General features: G+C 40.4%; 1 protein-coding gene across 1 annotated transcript in view; it reads left to right on the forward strand.

The window, feature by feature from the left end:
• The window catches only part of NDUFAF2 (NADH:ubiquinone oxidoreductase complex assembly factor 2), a 167,433-nt gene that overhangs the window by 104,831 nt on the left and 46,265 nt on the right, over positions 1 to 16,337 (forward strand). The window contains exon 2 of the mRNA XM_004608464.2: positions 776 to 865. Coding sequence (XP_004608521.1) covers positions 776 to 865 — 90 coding nt within the window. The remainder of the gene's footprint in view (positions 1 to 775; positions 866 to 16,337) is intronic.

Here is a 16,337-nt window from a genome sequence, read left to right on the forward strand (position 1 = left end):
GGTGGGGAGACTGCATCTGCTCCATCTGGGGGTCCTGGAGATAGCGACTTGGTATGGGGCCCGGAGAATTCTCCAGTGTTGTGAAGCCTGCTGGTTTTTCACTGCTGAGTGTGGCAAGATGGCACCAGGGGCCCCTTGTCTATCATTTTCTTTACTTGCCTCTGTTTCCGTATTTTTACATTCTGCCTTCCTATTTTAGGTGTTGGTCTCGTATCTAAAGCACCATACCCTTATTTTCCCTCTTTATTTAAGTTCCATTGAATTCCCTTGGATTCTATTGAAGGGCCAGAATCCGATTTGTTTTCCTTGGATTTGCCAAGGTACTATGGGAACAGAGCAACATAGTGTCTTGTGATTCATTATCTCTGGTGACCTTGAATATTTATTTCCTTGGGCAATAGTAACAGCCATTGACACCTCTAATACATATACTTGCAGAGTTTGAAGAAGTAGAGTATTCTGTTGCTTATATTAAAATTGGGGGCTTTTAATTTAGTAATTAATTTGATTTCTATTCAATTAGTGTAGGTTATTAATGATCCACAGATTAATTGGTTGATCTTAATTTTTCGTACTCTGGAAATAAATTAAATGTTTTTTTTGCAGCAGTTTAGAAATTGCTTTGTGGAACATCTGATTCTAAATGGAATTTATTTCTTTTCCTATTAATTTTTTTCCCTATGAGGAAGTGCCATATCCAAAGAGAAAATATAACATCTAGTAACTACTTCATCATGGGTTCATTTAAAAATACAGTCCCACTTTTGTCTTATAGGACAAACAATTAGAGCGAAAAGAATTATCGAACCAGCAAATAAAAATGAAGTAGACTATGAAGTAGGAAATATCCCAACAGAATGGGAAGGTAAGTTTCTGCTTTCGGTTATATCTTCTGGAAACCAAAAAGCTTAACTGTAAGAAATCAACCAGGGCATATAAAATTGTACTTTTGGAGGCGGGAGGAGGGAGTGTTGGCAAAAACATTTGCAGTCTGAATTCACGATCTTTTTAAAGCATTGAATTTCTTTGAAAGTCGTACCATGCTGAATTAAGTCAGTCAGAAAGAGAGGGACAGACACAAAATGATCTCTCTCATACATGGGGTATAAAAAAAAGTAATAGAGCAACAAATGGCCAAAGGCAATTAAACTGAAAAGTTGATCTACCAAATTGAGCTTCCCTGAAAGGACAAGAAAAGTGGGGTTCTTAGGGGCTGGACTGATAGCACAGCGGGTAGGGCATTTGCCTTGCATATGGCTGACCTGAGTTCGATTCCCAGCATCCCATATGGTCCTCTGAGCACTGCCAGGAGTGATTCCTGAGTGCAGAGCCAGGAGTAACCCCTGAGCATCGCTGAGTGTGACCTGCAAAGCAAAAAAAAAAAAAAAGTAGGGGTTCTTACTACCTTGGTGGTAGGAAGCAGGCACTTAGTTTTTGGGTATGGTTTTGGAACATTATGTGCACAAAATTCATTAACAGTACTTTAAATGATGATAGCTCAATAAAAACCTCGGTGTGTGGGAGAGGTGGATGGCAGGAGTTATGAAGACCTCACAGTTTAGTGTCGCATGCACTGTAAACTTATCTTAGCTGATACTGTTGAGCACTAGAAGACCTGGAGTAGACAAGGTGAGTGAAGCTCCTAAGGTGCAAAACTGAAGAACGCTCTCCTTTTCCTGTTCAGCCTCAGTGTTTGAGTCCTACTTCTGGTACTCACTACCCGCAGAACTAAGGAAAGTAATTCGTGGGAAAGTAATTCATACTTCTCAACCTTAGCTTTCTCTTTTATTTGTGAAACTTACAGGAACCTTCTATTTAGGATGCATTCTTGATTCCTATTTTAAATATTGTAGAATTTAAGTTTAAAAAAAAAAAAGGTCAAATAGAAATTATAGTAGCAGCCAGCTTCTCAGCATGGCCAAAGAAGTAATAAGAATGTGGGAGTTTGGGGCTGGAATGATAGCATAGCACATAGGCCGTTTGCTTTGCACGCAGCCGACCCAGGTTCGATTCCCATCATCCCATATATATGATATAGGATATATATATGTGTGCATATATATATATATATATATATATATAAGCACTGCCAGGAGTAATTCCTGAGTGCAGAGCTAGGAATAACCCCTGTGCATCTCCGGGTGTGACCCAAAAAGAAAAAAAAAAGAATATGGGAGTTTGTGAGTGGCCATTTTCAATTTATTAACGTTATTACAACCAAAGATGATCTACAAAAATGTAAAATGAAATCAGTATGCATCAGAAGTACATGGAAGACAGAGACCCATATTCCTGTTGCTAACCTCTTTCCATTTCACCGTTCCCTTTCTTTCTGAATGAAGTTACATGCAAGTCTGCCTTTCAGTTTCTTCTTACAAATCTACCTTATTTATTTATTTATTTAAGTTTGGGGGCTACACCCAGTGGTACTCAGAGCTTACTCTTGGCTCTGCACTCAAGGGTTACTCCTGGCAGTGTTCAGAGGACCATATACAGTGCCAGGAATCAAACCCAGGTCAGCCATGTTACAAGGCAAGCACCCTACCCACTATATTATCCACTTTGGGCCAAACTTACTCTATTTTTTACCAGCCTAGTGACTTGCACATTGTAATTTTCTCAATAAATATATCTTGAGGTTATGAAATCTAGCTTGAGTCAGGCTTATTTGAAATCAGAAAAACTTTATCTAATATGCCAGTGTTATTTATCAAATGTTTATGTGTATGCCTGATATGTTATTGCTTTTTAGTCATTATAGTATTTAGTCACCAAAGAAATCCTATGAGGTAGGAATGTAATCATATCCAACAAACTGATAGGGAATATAAGGTTGAGAAAGGTTAAATAAATTGCCAGAATGATAAAGCTACATATTGTAATCAGTAGACCTATTGCCTTTTGGTGGAAATAGTAGACTCCTTACATATGGTAGCTGTTGCATTAAGTTTGGTTTATACTGGTATGTGAGTGTAAATATTTCCCTGGAAATATTTTACATTCCTTCTTATTAGCTATGAAAATGCTAGAACTATGAGGCAAGAATGTAAAAATGGGTAGTCAAGAGACTTTTTGAAGAAATAGAGACTATAAATGGATAACTTCTAGGAGGAGTAATTGAGCTTTCGTACTTTAACAGGCTTCCCAGTCTTATAAACTGCATTTGCAATTCTCATATAATGTCTGTGCCTTTTTATAATGAGCTATTTTATCATTTTTCAATGATAATATAGAATTAAAATGTTTATAGAAATAAGTTGTTATAAATAAACAAATAGGTAATGACTCATTTTTCAGCCTTTGAGACTTTCAGAGAATTAGAATGAAGTTCTAATGCGTTTTATGGCTCTTTCCTGATCTAGTAATTCAACGTAAGTATTCCATGGGGCATACCCTTAAAACAAATATGTCAACCATACCCTGAAACTGAAGTTATTTTTATAGTATTATATATCAATTAAATGTAAAAAATAGGAGCTCTATACTATAAAAGGTAAATTAAAATTTAAATAAAGACACATGAAACATTATGTACAAAAAAGCAAAGAAGGAAAGCTTGTTAAGTAAATGATGTTAACACTTCATGAATCTAAAATATTTCAGTTCCAAATGAACATCATATTTGTCAATTATCAGTAACAGAATGTAAATATTTACAAACTATATATCCTTTACAAACTATATGTATTAAGGACTATGCCCTTTCATTCACTTATAAGTAAACCTCTACTGAGGGCCTCTGCACTCATGGGGCTTAAAACGTGGAGTGGGAGCATAGATGGGAGAAAGATAATAAACAAGATAAATAACTATATCATATGTTTATAGCCAGAGGGCTGGGCGGGGGAGCAGGAAATGGGAGTAAAGGATGCTGGGGAGGGTTTTGCCTATCTGAATAATGTTTAGATAAGGCCTTGCTGAGAAGATGACTTTTGAATAAAGGCAGAAAGAGATGGCCATGCAGGTCACAGGAGCACCCCTGGAGAGCAGGTGCAAGTCCCAGACACAGGAGCATGCGCAGGTGTGAAGGAGCAGCAGGAAGCCTGTCTGACTGCAGCTGTACAGAGGGAGGATAAGGGGAGAGAAGAGTAAGAAAGCTACAAGGTACCCAATCTCTTAGGGTCATGTCTTCCATTGAAAGAACTTTAGCTTTCACTCAGAGAGTAGACGCCCTTAGAAGAAAAAAAAATTTTTTTTTTTGAAATTAATCATGTTTCACAGAATGTGGCTTTAACGGGATCACACACAGTCTGGCTGTTCCATTGCAGATGTGCCGAACGGAGGACTTCGGCTCTTGAGGAAAGTGGAGATAAACAACTTTTTTTTATATAACAGTTCAGGTGAGGGGCTAATTGTGCTTGTGCTTTGGGTCTGTTGTCAAAGTAGAGCTGCTGGGACCCTTACGATGTAACCCAGGAGCAGAGTACTTGGTCTGGCACATGTCAGTCCCAGCACCACAGAATAAAAGTAGAGCTGATAGAATTTGCTGGCAGATTTAGGTAGTATGAGATAAGTGCCACGCCCCCACACACTCCCAAATTAAAACCATATGGAATGTGAGAAGGAGAGAGAAGTTATTAATGACCCTTAAGCTCTTGGGTCCCACATTTAAAAATGGAGTTGCTGTTGATGAGAGTGGCAAGACTAAAGATTGTACTCATCTGTGGAATATAGAACAACAGAGTAGGAGACTAATACCCAAGAATAGTAGTATATAATACCAGGAGGTTGGCTCCATAGCTTGGAAGCTGGCCTCACGCTGAGGGAAAGTCATCCCAGATAGAGAAGGGAACACCAAGTAATATGTGATTGGAGATCCTGTGCGGGAAGGGAGATGCGTGCTGAAAGTAGAATAGAGACTGAACAGAATGACCACTCAATACCCCTATTTGGAACCACAACACCCAAAAGGAAAGAGAGATATCAAATTGGAATGACCCGCTACAGAGGTGGGGTGGGGTGGGGGGATGGGACTGGGGTGGGTGGGAGGGATACTGGGTTCATTGGTGGTGGAGAATGGACATTGGTGGAGTGATGGGCTCTTAAGCATTGCATGAGGGAAAAACAAGCATGAAAATGTGTGAATCTGTAACTGTACCCTCACTGTGACTCACTAATTAAAAAATAAATAAATTTTTTTTAAAAAGACTAGAGTTACAAATTTGAGAGGAAAAATAAGATCAGTTTTAGCAAATGGAAAGTTTGAGATCCCATTAGATATCCAAGTAGAGATAGTAAATTGAATGTAAGCTAAAAATAAGGAATGTGTGAGCTATAGATAAAAATGGGCAATTGCCTGCAAATAAATACTATTTTTTTAAAAAGCAAGAAGACTGGATGAGATCACAAATGGAGTAAGTTTAAATAGAAAACAGAAATTTAGGAGCTGGAGCCATAGATAGTACAGTGGGTAGGGCATTTGTCTTGTATGTGGCCAACCCCAATTTTACCCCTGGTATCCCATATAGTCTGCTGAGCACTGCCATGAGTAATTCATGAGTGCAGGAGCCAGGAGTAACCCCTAAGTATCACTGGCTGTGGCCCAAAAGCTGAAACAGAAAAATAATAAGAAGAAGAAAATGAGAAATTTAGGGCCGGGGAGATAGCTCATTGGCCAGAGCACATGCTCTGCATGTGGAAGGCCTGGGTTTGATCCCCAGTGCCACATATGGTCCCCCTATCGCCTGAGCACTACCAGGTACAGCCCTCAAACCAAAAACAAACACAAATAAGAAATAAAATGAAAAGATTAAAGACCAAATCTTAAGCTAGGTTAGTGTTTAGAGATAATGCATGTGAAAATCAGAGCAGTCCGAAAAGTAGAATAATCAGGTGATGGATGTCGAAGAGAGAAGGGCTTGCCCATGTTGAATAAGACCGAGAACGGTTTTTATATCCTTAGACATTTGGTTTATTTTAAGTTGGTTTAGGTTGATTTTCCCCCTTCCCTATTTTCCTACCTCTTTGGCAATTTCTGAATGGGCATCAAACATTATTAATTTTTGCCTAGTTGTACTGCATATTTCTTATACCTGTATACATTTTGTTTGTTTGGGGCCACACCAGCAGTTCTCAGGGGCTACTCCTGATCCTGCATTTAGGAGTTACTCCGGATGCTCAGTAGACCATATGCAGTGCAGGGGTGAAACCAAACTCAGTCCATGCAAGACAAGCTTAACTCTTGTCTTATCACCTCAACCCTCTGTTGAGCTTTGTTAGGAGACAGTTGAAGTTAAATTACTTGGAAATATTTCAGTCTTTTCGGGACTTGCTTTCAAGATGTTTTAGGTGGAACCAGGGTAGGGGAAAAATTGAAATCTAGTAATTCTACACTGTTACTGGTTGTGGCACTCACTTGTTAGTGCCAAGGGTCACACTAGTTAATGTACCAGGGGTTGTACTCAGCAGGGCCTCTGATTGCACGTGGCATTATGGGGTAGTGCCAGGATCAAACACCTCAAGGTAGGTGCTCTGCTATTAAGCCACATTCCCAAGGCTCACAGGTTTTATATATATATATATATATATATATATATATATATATATATGTATATATATATTTATTTATTTATTTTGCTTTTTGGGTCACACCCAGCGATGCTCAGGGGTTACTCCTGGCTTTGCACTCAGGAATTGCTCCTGGCAGTGCTTGGGGGACCATATGGGATGCCGGGGATCGAACCCAGGTCGGCCACGTGCAAGGCAAATGCCCTACCCGCTGTGCTATCGCTCTGGCCCCAGGTTATATATTTTTTATAACAGTCTTTCCTTCCATTATTTCTTTGCCTTCTAGAATTGACATTAATGTAATATTTGCCATTCTGATGGAGTTTGCTGTATTTTCTTTAAATAATGCTTCTCTTTCTATTTACATTTAGATCATTGACTGTGATTTTATTTTCACTTTCTGATTTTTCTTTCTTCTATGAGATTGAGTCCACTTGTAGTTTTCATTTGCATTGAATTTCATTCAGTGTGGTTTTTATACCTGGATTTATTTGGAATTTTTAAAGAATCTCTTTGAAGAATTCCTTGTTCATCTGTAACTTTTTTGCCATATTAGACTGAAGGAAGATTCTCTTCCTTCATTGGGTTTCATTTGGAATGCCCTTCCGCATTATTTGTTTTCCAACTCTTTCTCTAACTTTGTCTCTAAAAACTTGACTATTTTTTTTCCATTTTTAGAAATCCCATGCTATTTTTACAATTGATACCTGTAAAATTTTCCTGCTTATACATCTAGGTTATCCTCTTTGTTTTTCTGCAAGTGAACCTGTGACTTTAATACTGGACTTACCCTTTCTTTTTAATGGCCATTATAGGGAGGGGAAGGGTAATGAGGATGAGAAGATCAAAAGAAGTAATCAGTTATAGTTTGCCATTGGGAGTGTAGGGGGAGGCCCAGAGGAGAGCTGGAGAGGTAATGCTGCCCCACCTCCTCTGCTATCACTCCAACTCCTATTTGTGCCCAAAGTCTATATTTCATATTTCTGCTTATGCACTCACATGCACTGTTTGCAGCTGTCACTAGTCTAAAACTCTGGCACTCCATTTTTTTGTCTATTTTTTTTCCTGCCCAACAGCTCAGTTTCTGCCAGAAGTGCAGCCTCTCCGCCCTGTCTGGCAGGTAACTGATCTTATGGAGTATTATGTCCCATCCCCAGTGGCTTGCGTCAGCTAGCAGTAGTAGTGAATGATGTATACCACACCACCGTGCAGAAATCTCCCATCAATCTGACCCCCACACTCAACCCCACTCTCCAGTTCTATATCATTATCACCCACCTCTATATATACAGATTAATGTAACTTTCAGGCAAACCAGCTTGTGAGCTCTTGAGGAATACATCTATAAGATGTATTTGATTCCTGGTATATTTTAGTGGGGACTACCATTTCTTCCACAATTTCCAGAAATCCTGATACTATGTATCAGAGTTTTTTGGGGATTTTGGCACATCTGATAGTGCTCAAGGCTTAGTCCTGGGGCTTAGGAGACCATATGCAGTTCTTGGGATCAAATCCCAGTTGGCTATGTGCAAAGCAGTCACTTTATCCAATCTACTATCTTTCCAACATCATAATATCAGAATTTTAGCCATGGACAAAATATTTAAATAAAATTAGTAATCTTAAAGACATATAAGTTAAAACCACAATGAAATATGAGATACAGTGATATTGTTTAGAATTTAAACGGCTCACCATTATAAGTATTGATAAGGATGTAAAGTACCTGAATCCTCGGTAAATCTCTGATTGAGGTTTAATATGGGTACAGCTACTTCAGGAAATAGTATATCAGATAATTAATTTTAACATACGCTTACCATATGACCTTGAAATTCTGCTGGGTATTTAAACAGAGACATAAAGAATACTAGTGCCCAGATTTAAGCTACCAAAATATTTAATAAAAGTAAACATATTGTCATTTTCCACACAACAGTTATAAAATGTTTATTTCTACATATTTGTCTTTTATGCTACATATCAACACAACCAGGATTTAGCAACTAAACAAGTAACACTAATCACTGCACCCCCCACCCTCAGTTCCAGCTCTCAAGAGTCTAGCCTTAGCTTGATGTTCACCATGAAAAAGGCTGTAACCAGGGCTACCCTCTCATATGGATGGATCAGCTCCCCTAGATGCATGTTTGTTGTCAGCATTGGGTCCTTGTAGTTGTAGGATGGAAAACTTCAGTTTGTTCTTCCATTTGGACTGGAGGTATTCTGAAGCTTTTCAAAGTCACCAGCTGCTTCTTACCTTATACATCCCTCATTGTGGCTACTTTTTTTCCTTGTAGTCAGGAAGGGAGAAAGATTCCAGGAAGGCAGATGCTGCAATTTTATATGATGTCACATATGTCCTGTCACCTTTTTTTATGTTATCATAGTTAGAAGTACTCATGGGTCCTGTCTTACTTATCTAAAGATAAGAGAACATATAAAGTCATGAGCACCTATGGGGAGGGATCGTGGAGGCCTGTTCTGTGTATAAAGTAACATGGATGACCCTGGAGAATTTTATATTGAGGGTGCTGGAAGGATAGTACAGGGGTGATAGTACAATATGCCTAGCACATGACTGACCTGGGTTCAAAATCCAGCATCCCCTATGGTCTCCGGAGCACTGCCACAAGTAATGCCTCAGTGCAGAGCCAGGAGCAACTCCCGAGCATCACTGATGTGACCTAAAAGCAAACAGCCAACAACAAAAAGAATTTTACATTAAGTAAAATAAGCTTGCTGCAAAGAAATATGAGATTCATTTTGTGTGAAATTGTAGATAAGGCGAAACTATAGTGAAAAATATGTCTCTCATCAGGATCTGTGGGTGGGTGTTTAAGGGGGATGAACTTTTAAGGGGCATGAAAATATCTTATATGCTAGTTGTGGTGCAGGTCACAGTGTTGTGTACATTTGTCAGAACTCATGAGTTACAGTCCAAATGGTTTCTCTATATTATATATAAATTATTTTTCAATGACGTTGATTAAGAGGAAGGCAGTAATAACCATGAGCATCACAAAATATGTAATGTAAATGAGCCAGTGAGATGTTATCCTTATGATACACTTCAGGGTTAATAATCAGAAAATGACACATTTCATAATTCATTTTAAGAATTTTCACATTTTAAAAAAATTTGCTTTATTATTTTTATGGTTCTTTATAATAGAAGTAGCAAACATCAGTTTTTGTTTTTTAACTTTTTTTTTTAATTGTATCACCGTGAGATAGAGTTACAAAGCTCAAACAAATGTTTGAGATTCAGCCATACAATGATGGAGCACCCATCCCTCCATCAGTGCACATTTTCTACCACCCACATCCCAGTCCTCACCTTGCCTCTATGGCAGACAATTTCCCTAATACTCTCTCTCTAATTTTGGGCATTATGTTTTGTTCGAAAATTCCCACTACCATTCAAGCCTACCTGTCAGAGGCAGATGCTAGATAGTTTATTTTCCATTGCTCATTTTGAATATCATTAGAGCCCACACGGCTGCGATTGTAAATGTAAATTTCTAGGTTGTAAATGGTTGGGTTCCAGAGACATCTCTGTATGGCACTAATCCATTTTGAGATTCAGCTGGGAGCCTCTGAACCAGGGCTGTTGGTGCGCTAAGATGGCACCCAGAGGCAAATTGTGGGAGTGAGAGCCAGTCTGCTGGGCAGGCAGGGACCCGGGGAGGGGCAGCCTGGGTCCTCTGTCGCCATGCGGCCTGGAGGTTTAGACCTGGAACCCACATACAGGTCAGTGGGGGTGGGGGGAGGAGGGAGGGCTTGCTTGTGGAAGCTCTTGGTTGCTGGGATTCTATCTGGAGTAGGTGGGGAGACTGCACCTGCTCCATCTGGGGTACCCCAGTGAAATTGGCCCAGTATGGGACCCGGAGAGATCTCCGGTGCTGTGGTGTCCTTCGGGACTTGCTGCTGTATCTCTAGGCCAGGGCTGTTGATGCGCTAAGATGATGCCGGCTGCAAATGGTGGGCGTGACAGCCAGTTTCCTGGGCTGGCGGGGTCCCAGGGAGAGACAACCCAGGTCCTCTGCCACCAGGTGGCTTGGAGATTCAATTCTGGGACCCACATACCTGGACCTTGCTTGTGGAAGCTCTTGGTCACTGGGATTCCATCTGGGGTAGGTAGGGAGAGCACACCTGCCCCATCTGAGGTGCCCTGGTGAAATTGGCTCGGTATGGAGCCTGGAGAGATCTCCGGCACTCTGGTATCTTTCGGGACTTGCTGCTGTGTCTCTAGGTCAGGACTGTTGGTGTACTAAGATCCACATTACAAAATTTTCAGCAGTTTGTATCTTGGTGAGGACCATCTTGAGATGGTGGAGTCAGGCTGGGGGGTCGCACTGTCGTCCCGTTGCATCGATTTGCTTGAGTGGGCACCAGTAACATCTCCATTGTAGACTTGTTGTTACTGTTTTTGGCATATTGAATATACCACTGGTAGCTTGCGAGGCTCTGCCATGCGGGCAGGATACTCTGTGTAGCTTGTCAGGCTCTCCGAGAGGAACGGAGAAATCGAACCTGGGTCGGCTGCATGCAAGGCAAATACCTTACCCTCTGTGCTATCACTCTAGTCCTAAGGCTGGGGGTATGGCGGCTATTTTGGTTTGTGGAAGCAAGTAACTGCTGAGGGCTCTGCTTGGGTGGGCATAGGCCAACCCACCCCCCTCCAATTTACCCCATTCTATTCATCCATGCACGGGTCTGAGCTTTTTTGGGGCTTTTGATCTTTCAAGATTTATTTAGGGGTTTCGGAAGCAAGGCTGGAAGTAGAGCTTATAGGGTGGCACTGGAGTTGGTTAGTGGGGGTGACTGCCAGTGCTTCCATGTGTATTGGGAAGTGGGGGGAGGTAGCCCACCCCAACTCTGAGAAAGTTTGGAGATTTTAGTCACAAAACCTGTATACCAGAATTCCCAGCAGATTCATATCTTGGTGATTTCCACCCTGAAATGGTGGTGTCTTGCCAGGGATATGGCAGTGATTTTGGTTTGTGAAAGCAAGCGGCTGCTGGGAGCTCTGCTTGGACGGGCCAGCAGGTCAACCCGCCCTCCTCTTATTTACCCCAGTCTATTCAGCCATGCGTGTGTCCGAGGTTAACTGCAGCTTTTGATCTCTTTTGAGATGTATCTATGGGTCTCTGGAATAAGGCCAATAAATGAGCTTGTATAACTGAACCGGAGGTGGTTTGTGGGTGTGGCTTCCACATACCTAACTTTTGGCCGTTTAATTCTTGGTAAACTTGGCCCCCACAGGTTGGCACAGTGGCAATTTTGGGGTATCAGGAAGCCTGAAGACACCATCAGCTGCTGATGCACTCGTCCCACAGGTACAATTTGACCTGCTGGAGGCACCATACCCCTAAACATCAGTTTTTACAAGATGAAACTTTATTGCAGTATCTTTTATTTGAAGTAAGCAACCCAGATTTCCACTGTAATATCATTTGGATGTTTTCTATTGATTTGGTTCTGGTGATGTTTAACCTCTGTGATCTATGCTCCTAAAAGTATATTAGCTGTTTTCAGTGCCTGTGGAGATTTGAAGAACTTAAGTTTCACAAAAAAATTTTTTTGCCTGCTTCATTTTGAATGGTTAATGGGTACTTTAATTTGCAAGCTCACTTTTACACTCATAGTGTGTTATTTTCCAATGAGAGTATTAAAGTTCAATGAAAATCTCATGCATACTGATGAGAATCCAAATGAGCATTGGTGAAAGAATACTAGGATCTTAAGGTATAAACTGTCCCATTATCTTGCTAAATTCTTTTCAAACAATAGTTACATAATGAAGACTGATACAGAATCCACCATACAGATATAATTAGCAATGACAAAATCACTGCATAATTTAAAATTGGATAAATGTTCAGTTCCAGATAATTCTGAGGCTAAAATAAAGAAATGTAATTATTTGATATTACATTTCTGTTTCTTATTTATTATTTCTGTTTCTTCCTCCCCCTAATCTTTACCAGTCATCACCAGAACAATCCTTTGTTTATGTTGTGATTAGGAACTTAGATATGATTATATAAATAAGTGATCATATTGAAAATTTTCAGCAATAGCTCTTATTGGCTATAAAACAATGAGTGGGCACCAACTATTATCCCAAGAAGATATTTTTAAGTATCTAGTTACTATAAATAACTTTAAGTTATAAATACAAAAGAGTTATAACTAGAGTTATGAAAGAGTTATAAATATACATCTTTGTTTCAGTACTTGCATTTATCTTTGTAGATAAAAGAAAAGCTTTCTTACTTTGACCATTTAAAACAAAAGTAAAGGAATCCTTTATTTCTTTCCCTAGAGAATTGTGTACTAGGGTGAATAGCCTGGATCAGAGATCCCCAAACTTGTTTGTCCTGCTTCTCCAAGGGAAAAGCAAACAAACAAACAAACAAATCACTCAGTACCCTCCTGGAAATCTACCTTTCTTTGAAGGGACAAGAGAGGGACCCCTAATTAATTGCACCGGAGACTCCTACTGTCTCCCTGGTTTGTTCAAGCACTCCCCCCTCCACGCCCCCACAGTGGATGGTGTCAGCACTTTGGGGAGCCTGGAGGTGATATTTAATAAGTTCCTTGAATCATGTTCCTTTCATATATGGCAGGATGAATGGGGGTTGGCCAATAGGGGTTTTCAGGCCATATCTAGCATTACTCAAGGCTTCCTCCTGGCTCTGTACTTAGAGGGTCTTCTGATTGTGCTCAAAGATTTGTTACTGGGATTAAACTGGGGCAGGCGGCTTTTGAGAGAGCACCTTTATCCCTGTACTGGCTCTGTGGCTCCAAAAAGAATTTTTGTTAACTTATTTTTAGAAAATATCAAAGTTTCCCCAAACTAATAGTCTATGATAGGGATAAAATATTTGGTGTGTTTGTAACTTTCCACATGGTGATTCAATAAAAGAATAAAAAAAAAATTTGGTGTGGTGGGGTTGTCTAGAGAGATAGTACATGGTCTTAAGCGCTTGCCTTGAATGTGGCTAATTCTGGTTCAACTCCATATATGAGCCCTGAGCACAAAGCCTGGAGTAATCACTGAACACATGCAGGTGTTTCTCAGACACAGCACTGTAGCACCGTAGCACCAGAAAAATCCTTTGTACTGTAGCACCGTAGCACTGTATTCCGTTGTTCATCGATTTGCTCGAATGGGCACCAGTAATGTCTCCATTGTGAAACTTGTTGTTACTGGTTTTGGCATGTCGAATACGTCACGGGTAGCTTGCCAGGCTCTGCCATATGGGCGGGATAGTCTCAGTCACTTGCCAGACATAGCAAATAAATAAAAATAATTTTAAAATTAAAATGATTACATGGATTCTATTAAAATGTTTTCCTTTTTTCCCTGCCTTTAAAAAAAACCCAAAATGTTTTTAGATTCATCACTAAGACACATTGTTTTGAGTTGTTCTTCTCATGAAGATAGTATGTACTGTGCCATTATACTTTTCAGCATGATCTAATATCTAGTGTATGAGTTCATGTACTCAAGAGTACATGGCATTCGTAATAAAGAATGTTATAGTTGGACTGGAGAGACAATACAGCAGGTAAGGCAGTTGCCTTGAATGCAGCTGACCCTGGTTTAATCCCGAAACTGCATAGCACCATCACTATTTTTTTTTTATTTTATTGAATCACTGTGAGATGTAGTTATAAGCTTTCATTATAACTTTCATTAAGTTATAAGTTGTTCCATCATTCATCGATTTGCTCGAGCGGGTGCCAGTAACGTCTCCATTGTGAGACTTGTTACTGTTTTTGGCATTTCGAATACATCACAGGGAGCTTGCCAGGCTCTGCCATGCAGGCGGGATATTCTTGGTAGCTTGCTGGGCTCTCTAAGAGGGACAGAGAAATCGAATTTGGGTCGGCCACATGCAAGGCCCTACCTGCTGTGCTATCGCTCCAGTCCTATGGGCAATGGTAGGGGAATCAAACCCAGGTTGACCATGTGCAAAACAAGTATCTACCCACTGTACTATCTCTCTGGCCCCTTGAATTTTATATGAAATGTCCCCCGCCCAGAGGCAAAATACCTATAAATACAGTTAAGTGACTTCTGTTGATCATAAAGAAGCAATTGAAAAATTCTATAGGCTCCTTATTTTTGTGGTTGCACAGAGGAATCTTGCTATTGCTAAGCTATGTTTTTTTTTTAATTTTTTTTATTGAATCACCAAGTGGAGGGTTACAAAGTTCTCAGGATTATGTCAGTTATACAATATTCAAACACCCCTCCCTCGTGCGGAAATCTCTCTCTCTCTCCTTCAACTTTTTCCCTGGACTTTAGACAGAAACCCAGAACCGCGCGGCCGCAGCAGCGGCCGCGCGACCTAATGTCATCTTAGTATCAGCAGTATGTAATGGTTCCTTCTTAATGGGTAAGCTATGTTTTTTAAAGATGTCAAAACCTCATTACAACAAATACTTTTATAGTGGAAGTATTTTATTGTGGAAGTATTCATTCAACTGTTGTATTAAGTACCTTCACTTATGAGGCATTTAAGGTGGTAGAAAATAAATCTCCCAGGGATGCATCCTGCCCTTGACAGCCATAGAGCCTAGCAAGGAATATAAACCCTGTGGTTAGAATAGATCAAATAGGGGTGGAAAGAGAATGCAGCAAAGAATGGTAGGGGGGAAAGTCAGAAATGGGAGTACAGAAGACAGTGGTGTGAGTAAATATATTAGGAAAATTCATGATGGGATTGGTGCAAGTCCAAGAAGAGCCGGGTTAGTAACCCCAGGCCCACAGATGAATCTTTTCTCCTACCCTACAATTATTCAGTGCAGGGCTTTTTGTGCAGACAGACTGTCAGGCTGGTGCTACGGGCCGGGCGGAAGCGAGGGTGGCTGGTGAACTGACCCAGCTCATACTCTAGAGCCAGCTCTACCAATTTGATTCCTATTACTTGCTAAGTATGTAAACTTAAACAAGGTGCTTGTTTTTCTGAACCTTATTTTTCCCATCTGTAACTTGGGGTCAGCAGTTTTTTGGTTTTTGGTGTTTTTTTTTTTTTTTTTTTGATACATTGATGCGTAGTTAGCATTGTAGCACTGTAGCGCTGTCTTCTTGTTGCTTGAGCAGGCACCAGTAACATCTCCATTGTGAGACTTGTTACTGGTTTTGGCATATCCAATATGCCACGGGTAGCTTGGCAGGCCCTGCCATGCAGGCGGGATACTCTCGGTAGTTTGCCGCTATCTTTTAGAGGACGGAGGAATCGAACCTGGGTCACCATGTGCAAGGCAAACGCTCTACCCGTTGTGCCCAGTCAATTAGCATTGTAACCCTTATTATACCTAGAACAATCGTCCTTGCTTTCCCCTCCCCACCCCTGCTTAGGAATATTGAGTGGCTGTTTAGTAGAATATGGAAAATTTTTAGAGACAGTGGGATCTGAATTTAAACCCCACTTTTATTTAATGTTTAAATTTGGGAGAGTTACTTTTTCTATAAAATAAGGTTATGTCACAATTTTAAATCCACCTTCTTACAGCACTAGGGATAGAACCCCAGGCCTCACCTCTGTGAAGTATATGCTCGACCACTACTGCAGCCCCCAGATTCGAATATTTCATGATTTTGTGATGAAGAATAAGCTATGTGATGAAAAATGTTTCTCCTTTTCAGGGAGGAATGGCTCATACCAGCAGTCCTCAAGGGCTGTTTCTACTTGGTGCTGGGGAGAGGGACCATGTGGTACCAATACAGAATAATCTCCCTTTTATGTGGGATATAGAGAATCATTGTGGAGTGTTCTTTTAAGGTCCTGTTCTCTCTCCTTTTTCAT

Source organism: Sorex araneus, chromosome 1, assembly GCF_027595985.1.
Source record: "Sorex araneus isolate mSorAra2 chromosome 1, mSorAra2.pri, whole genome shotgun sequence".
NCBI classification, from domain to species: domain Eukaryota; kingdom Metazoa; phylum Chordata; class Mammalia; order Eulipotyphla; family Soricidae; genus Sorex; species Sorex araneus.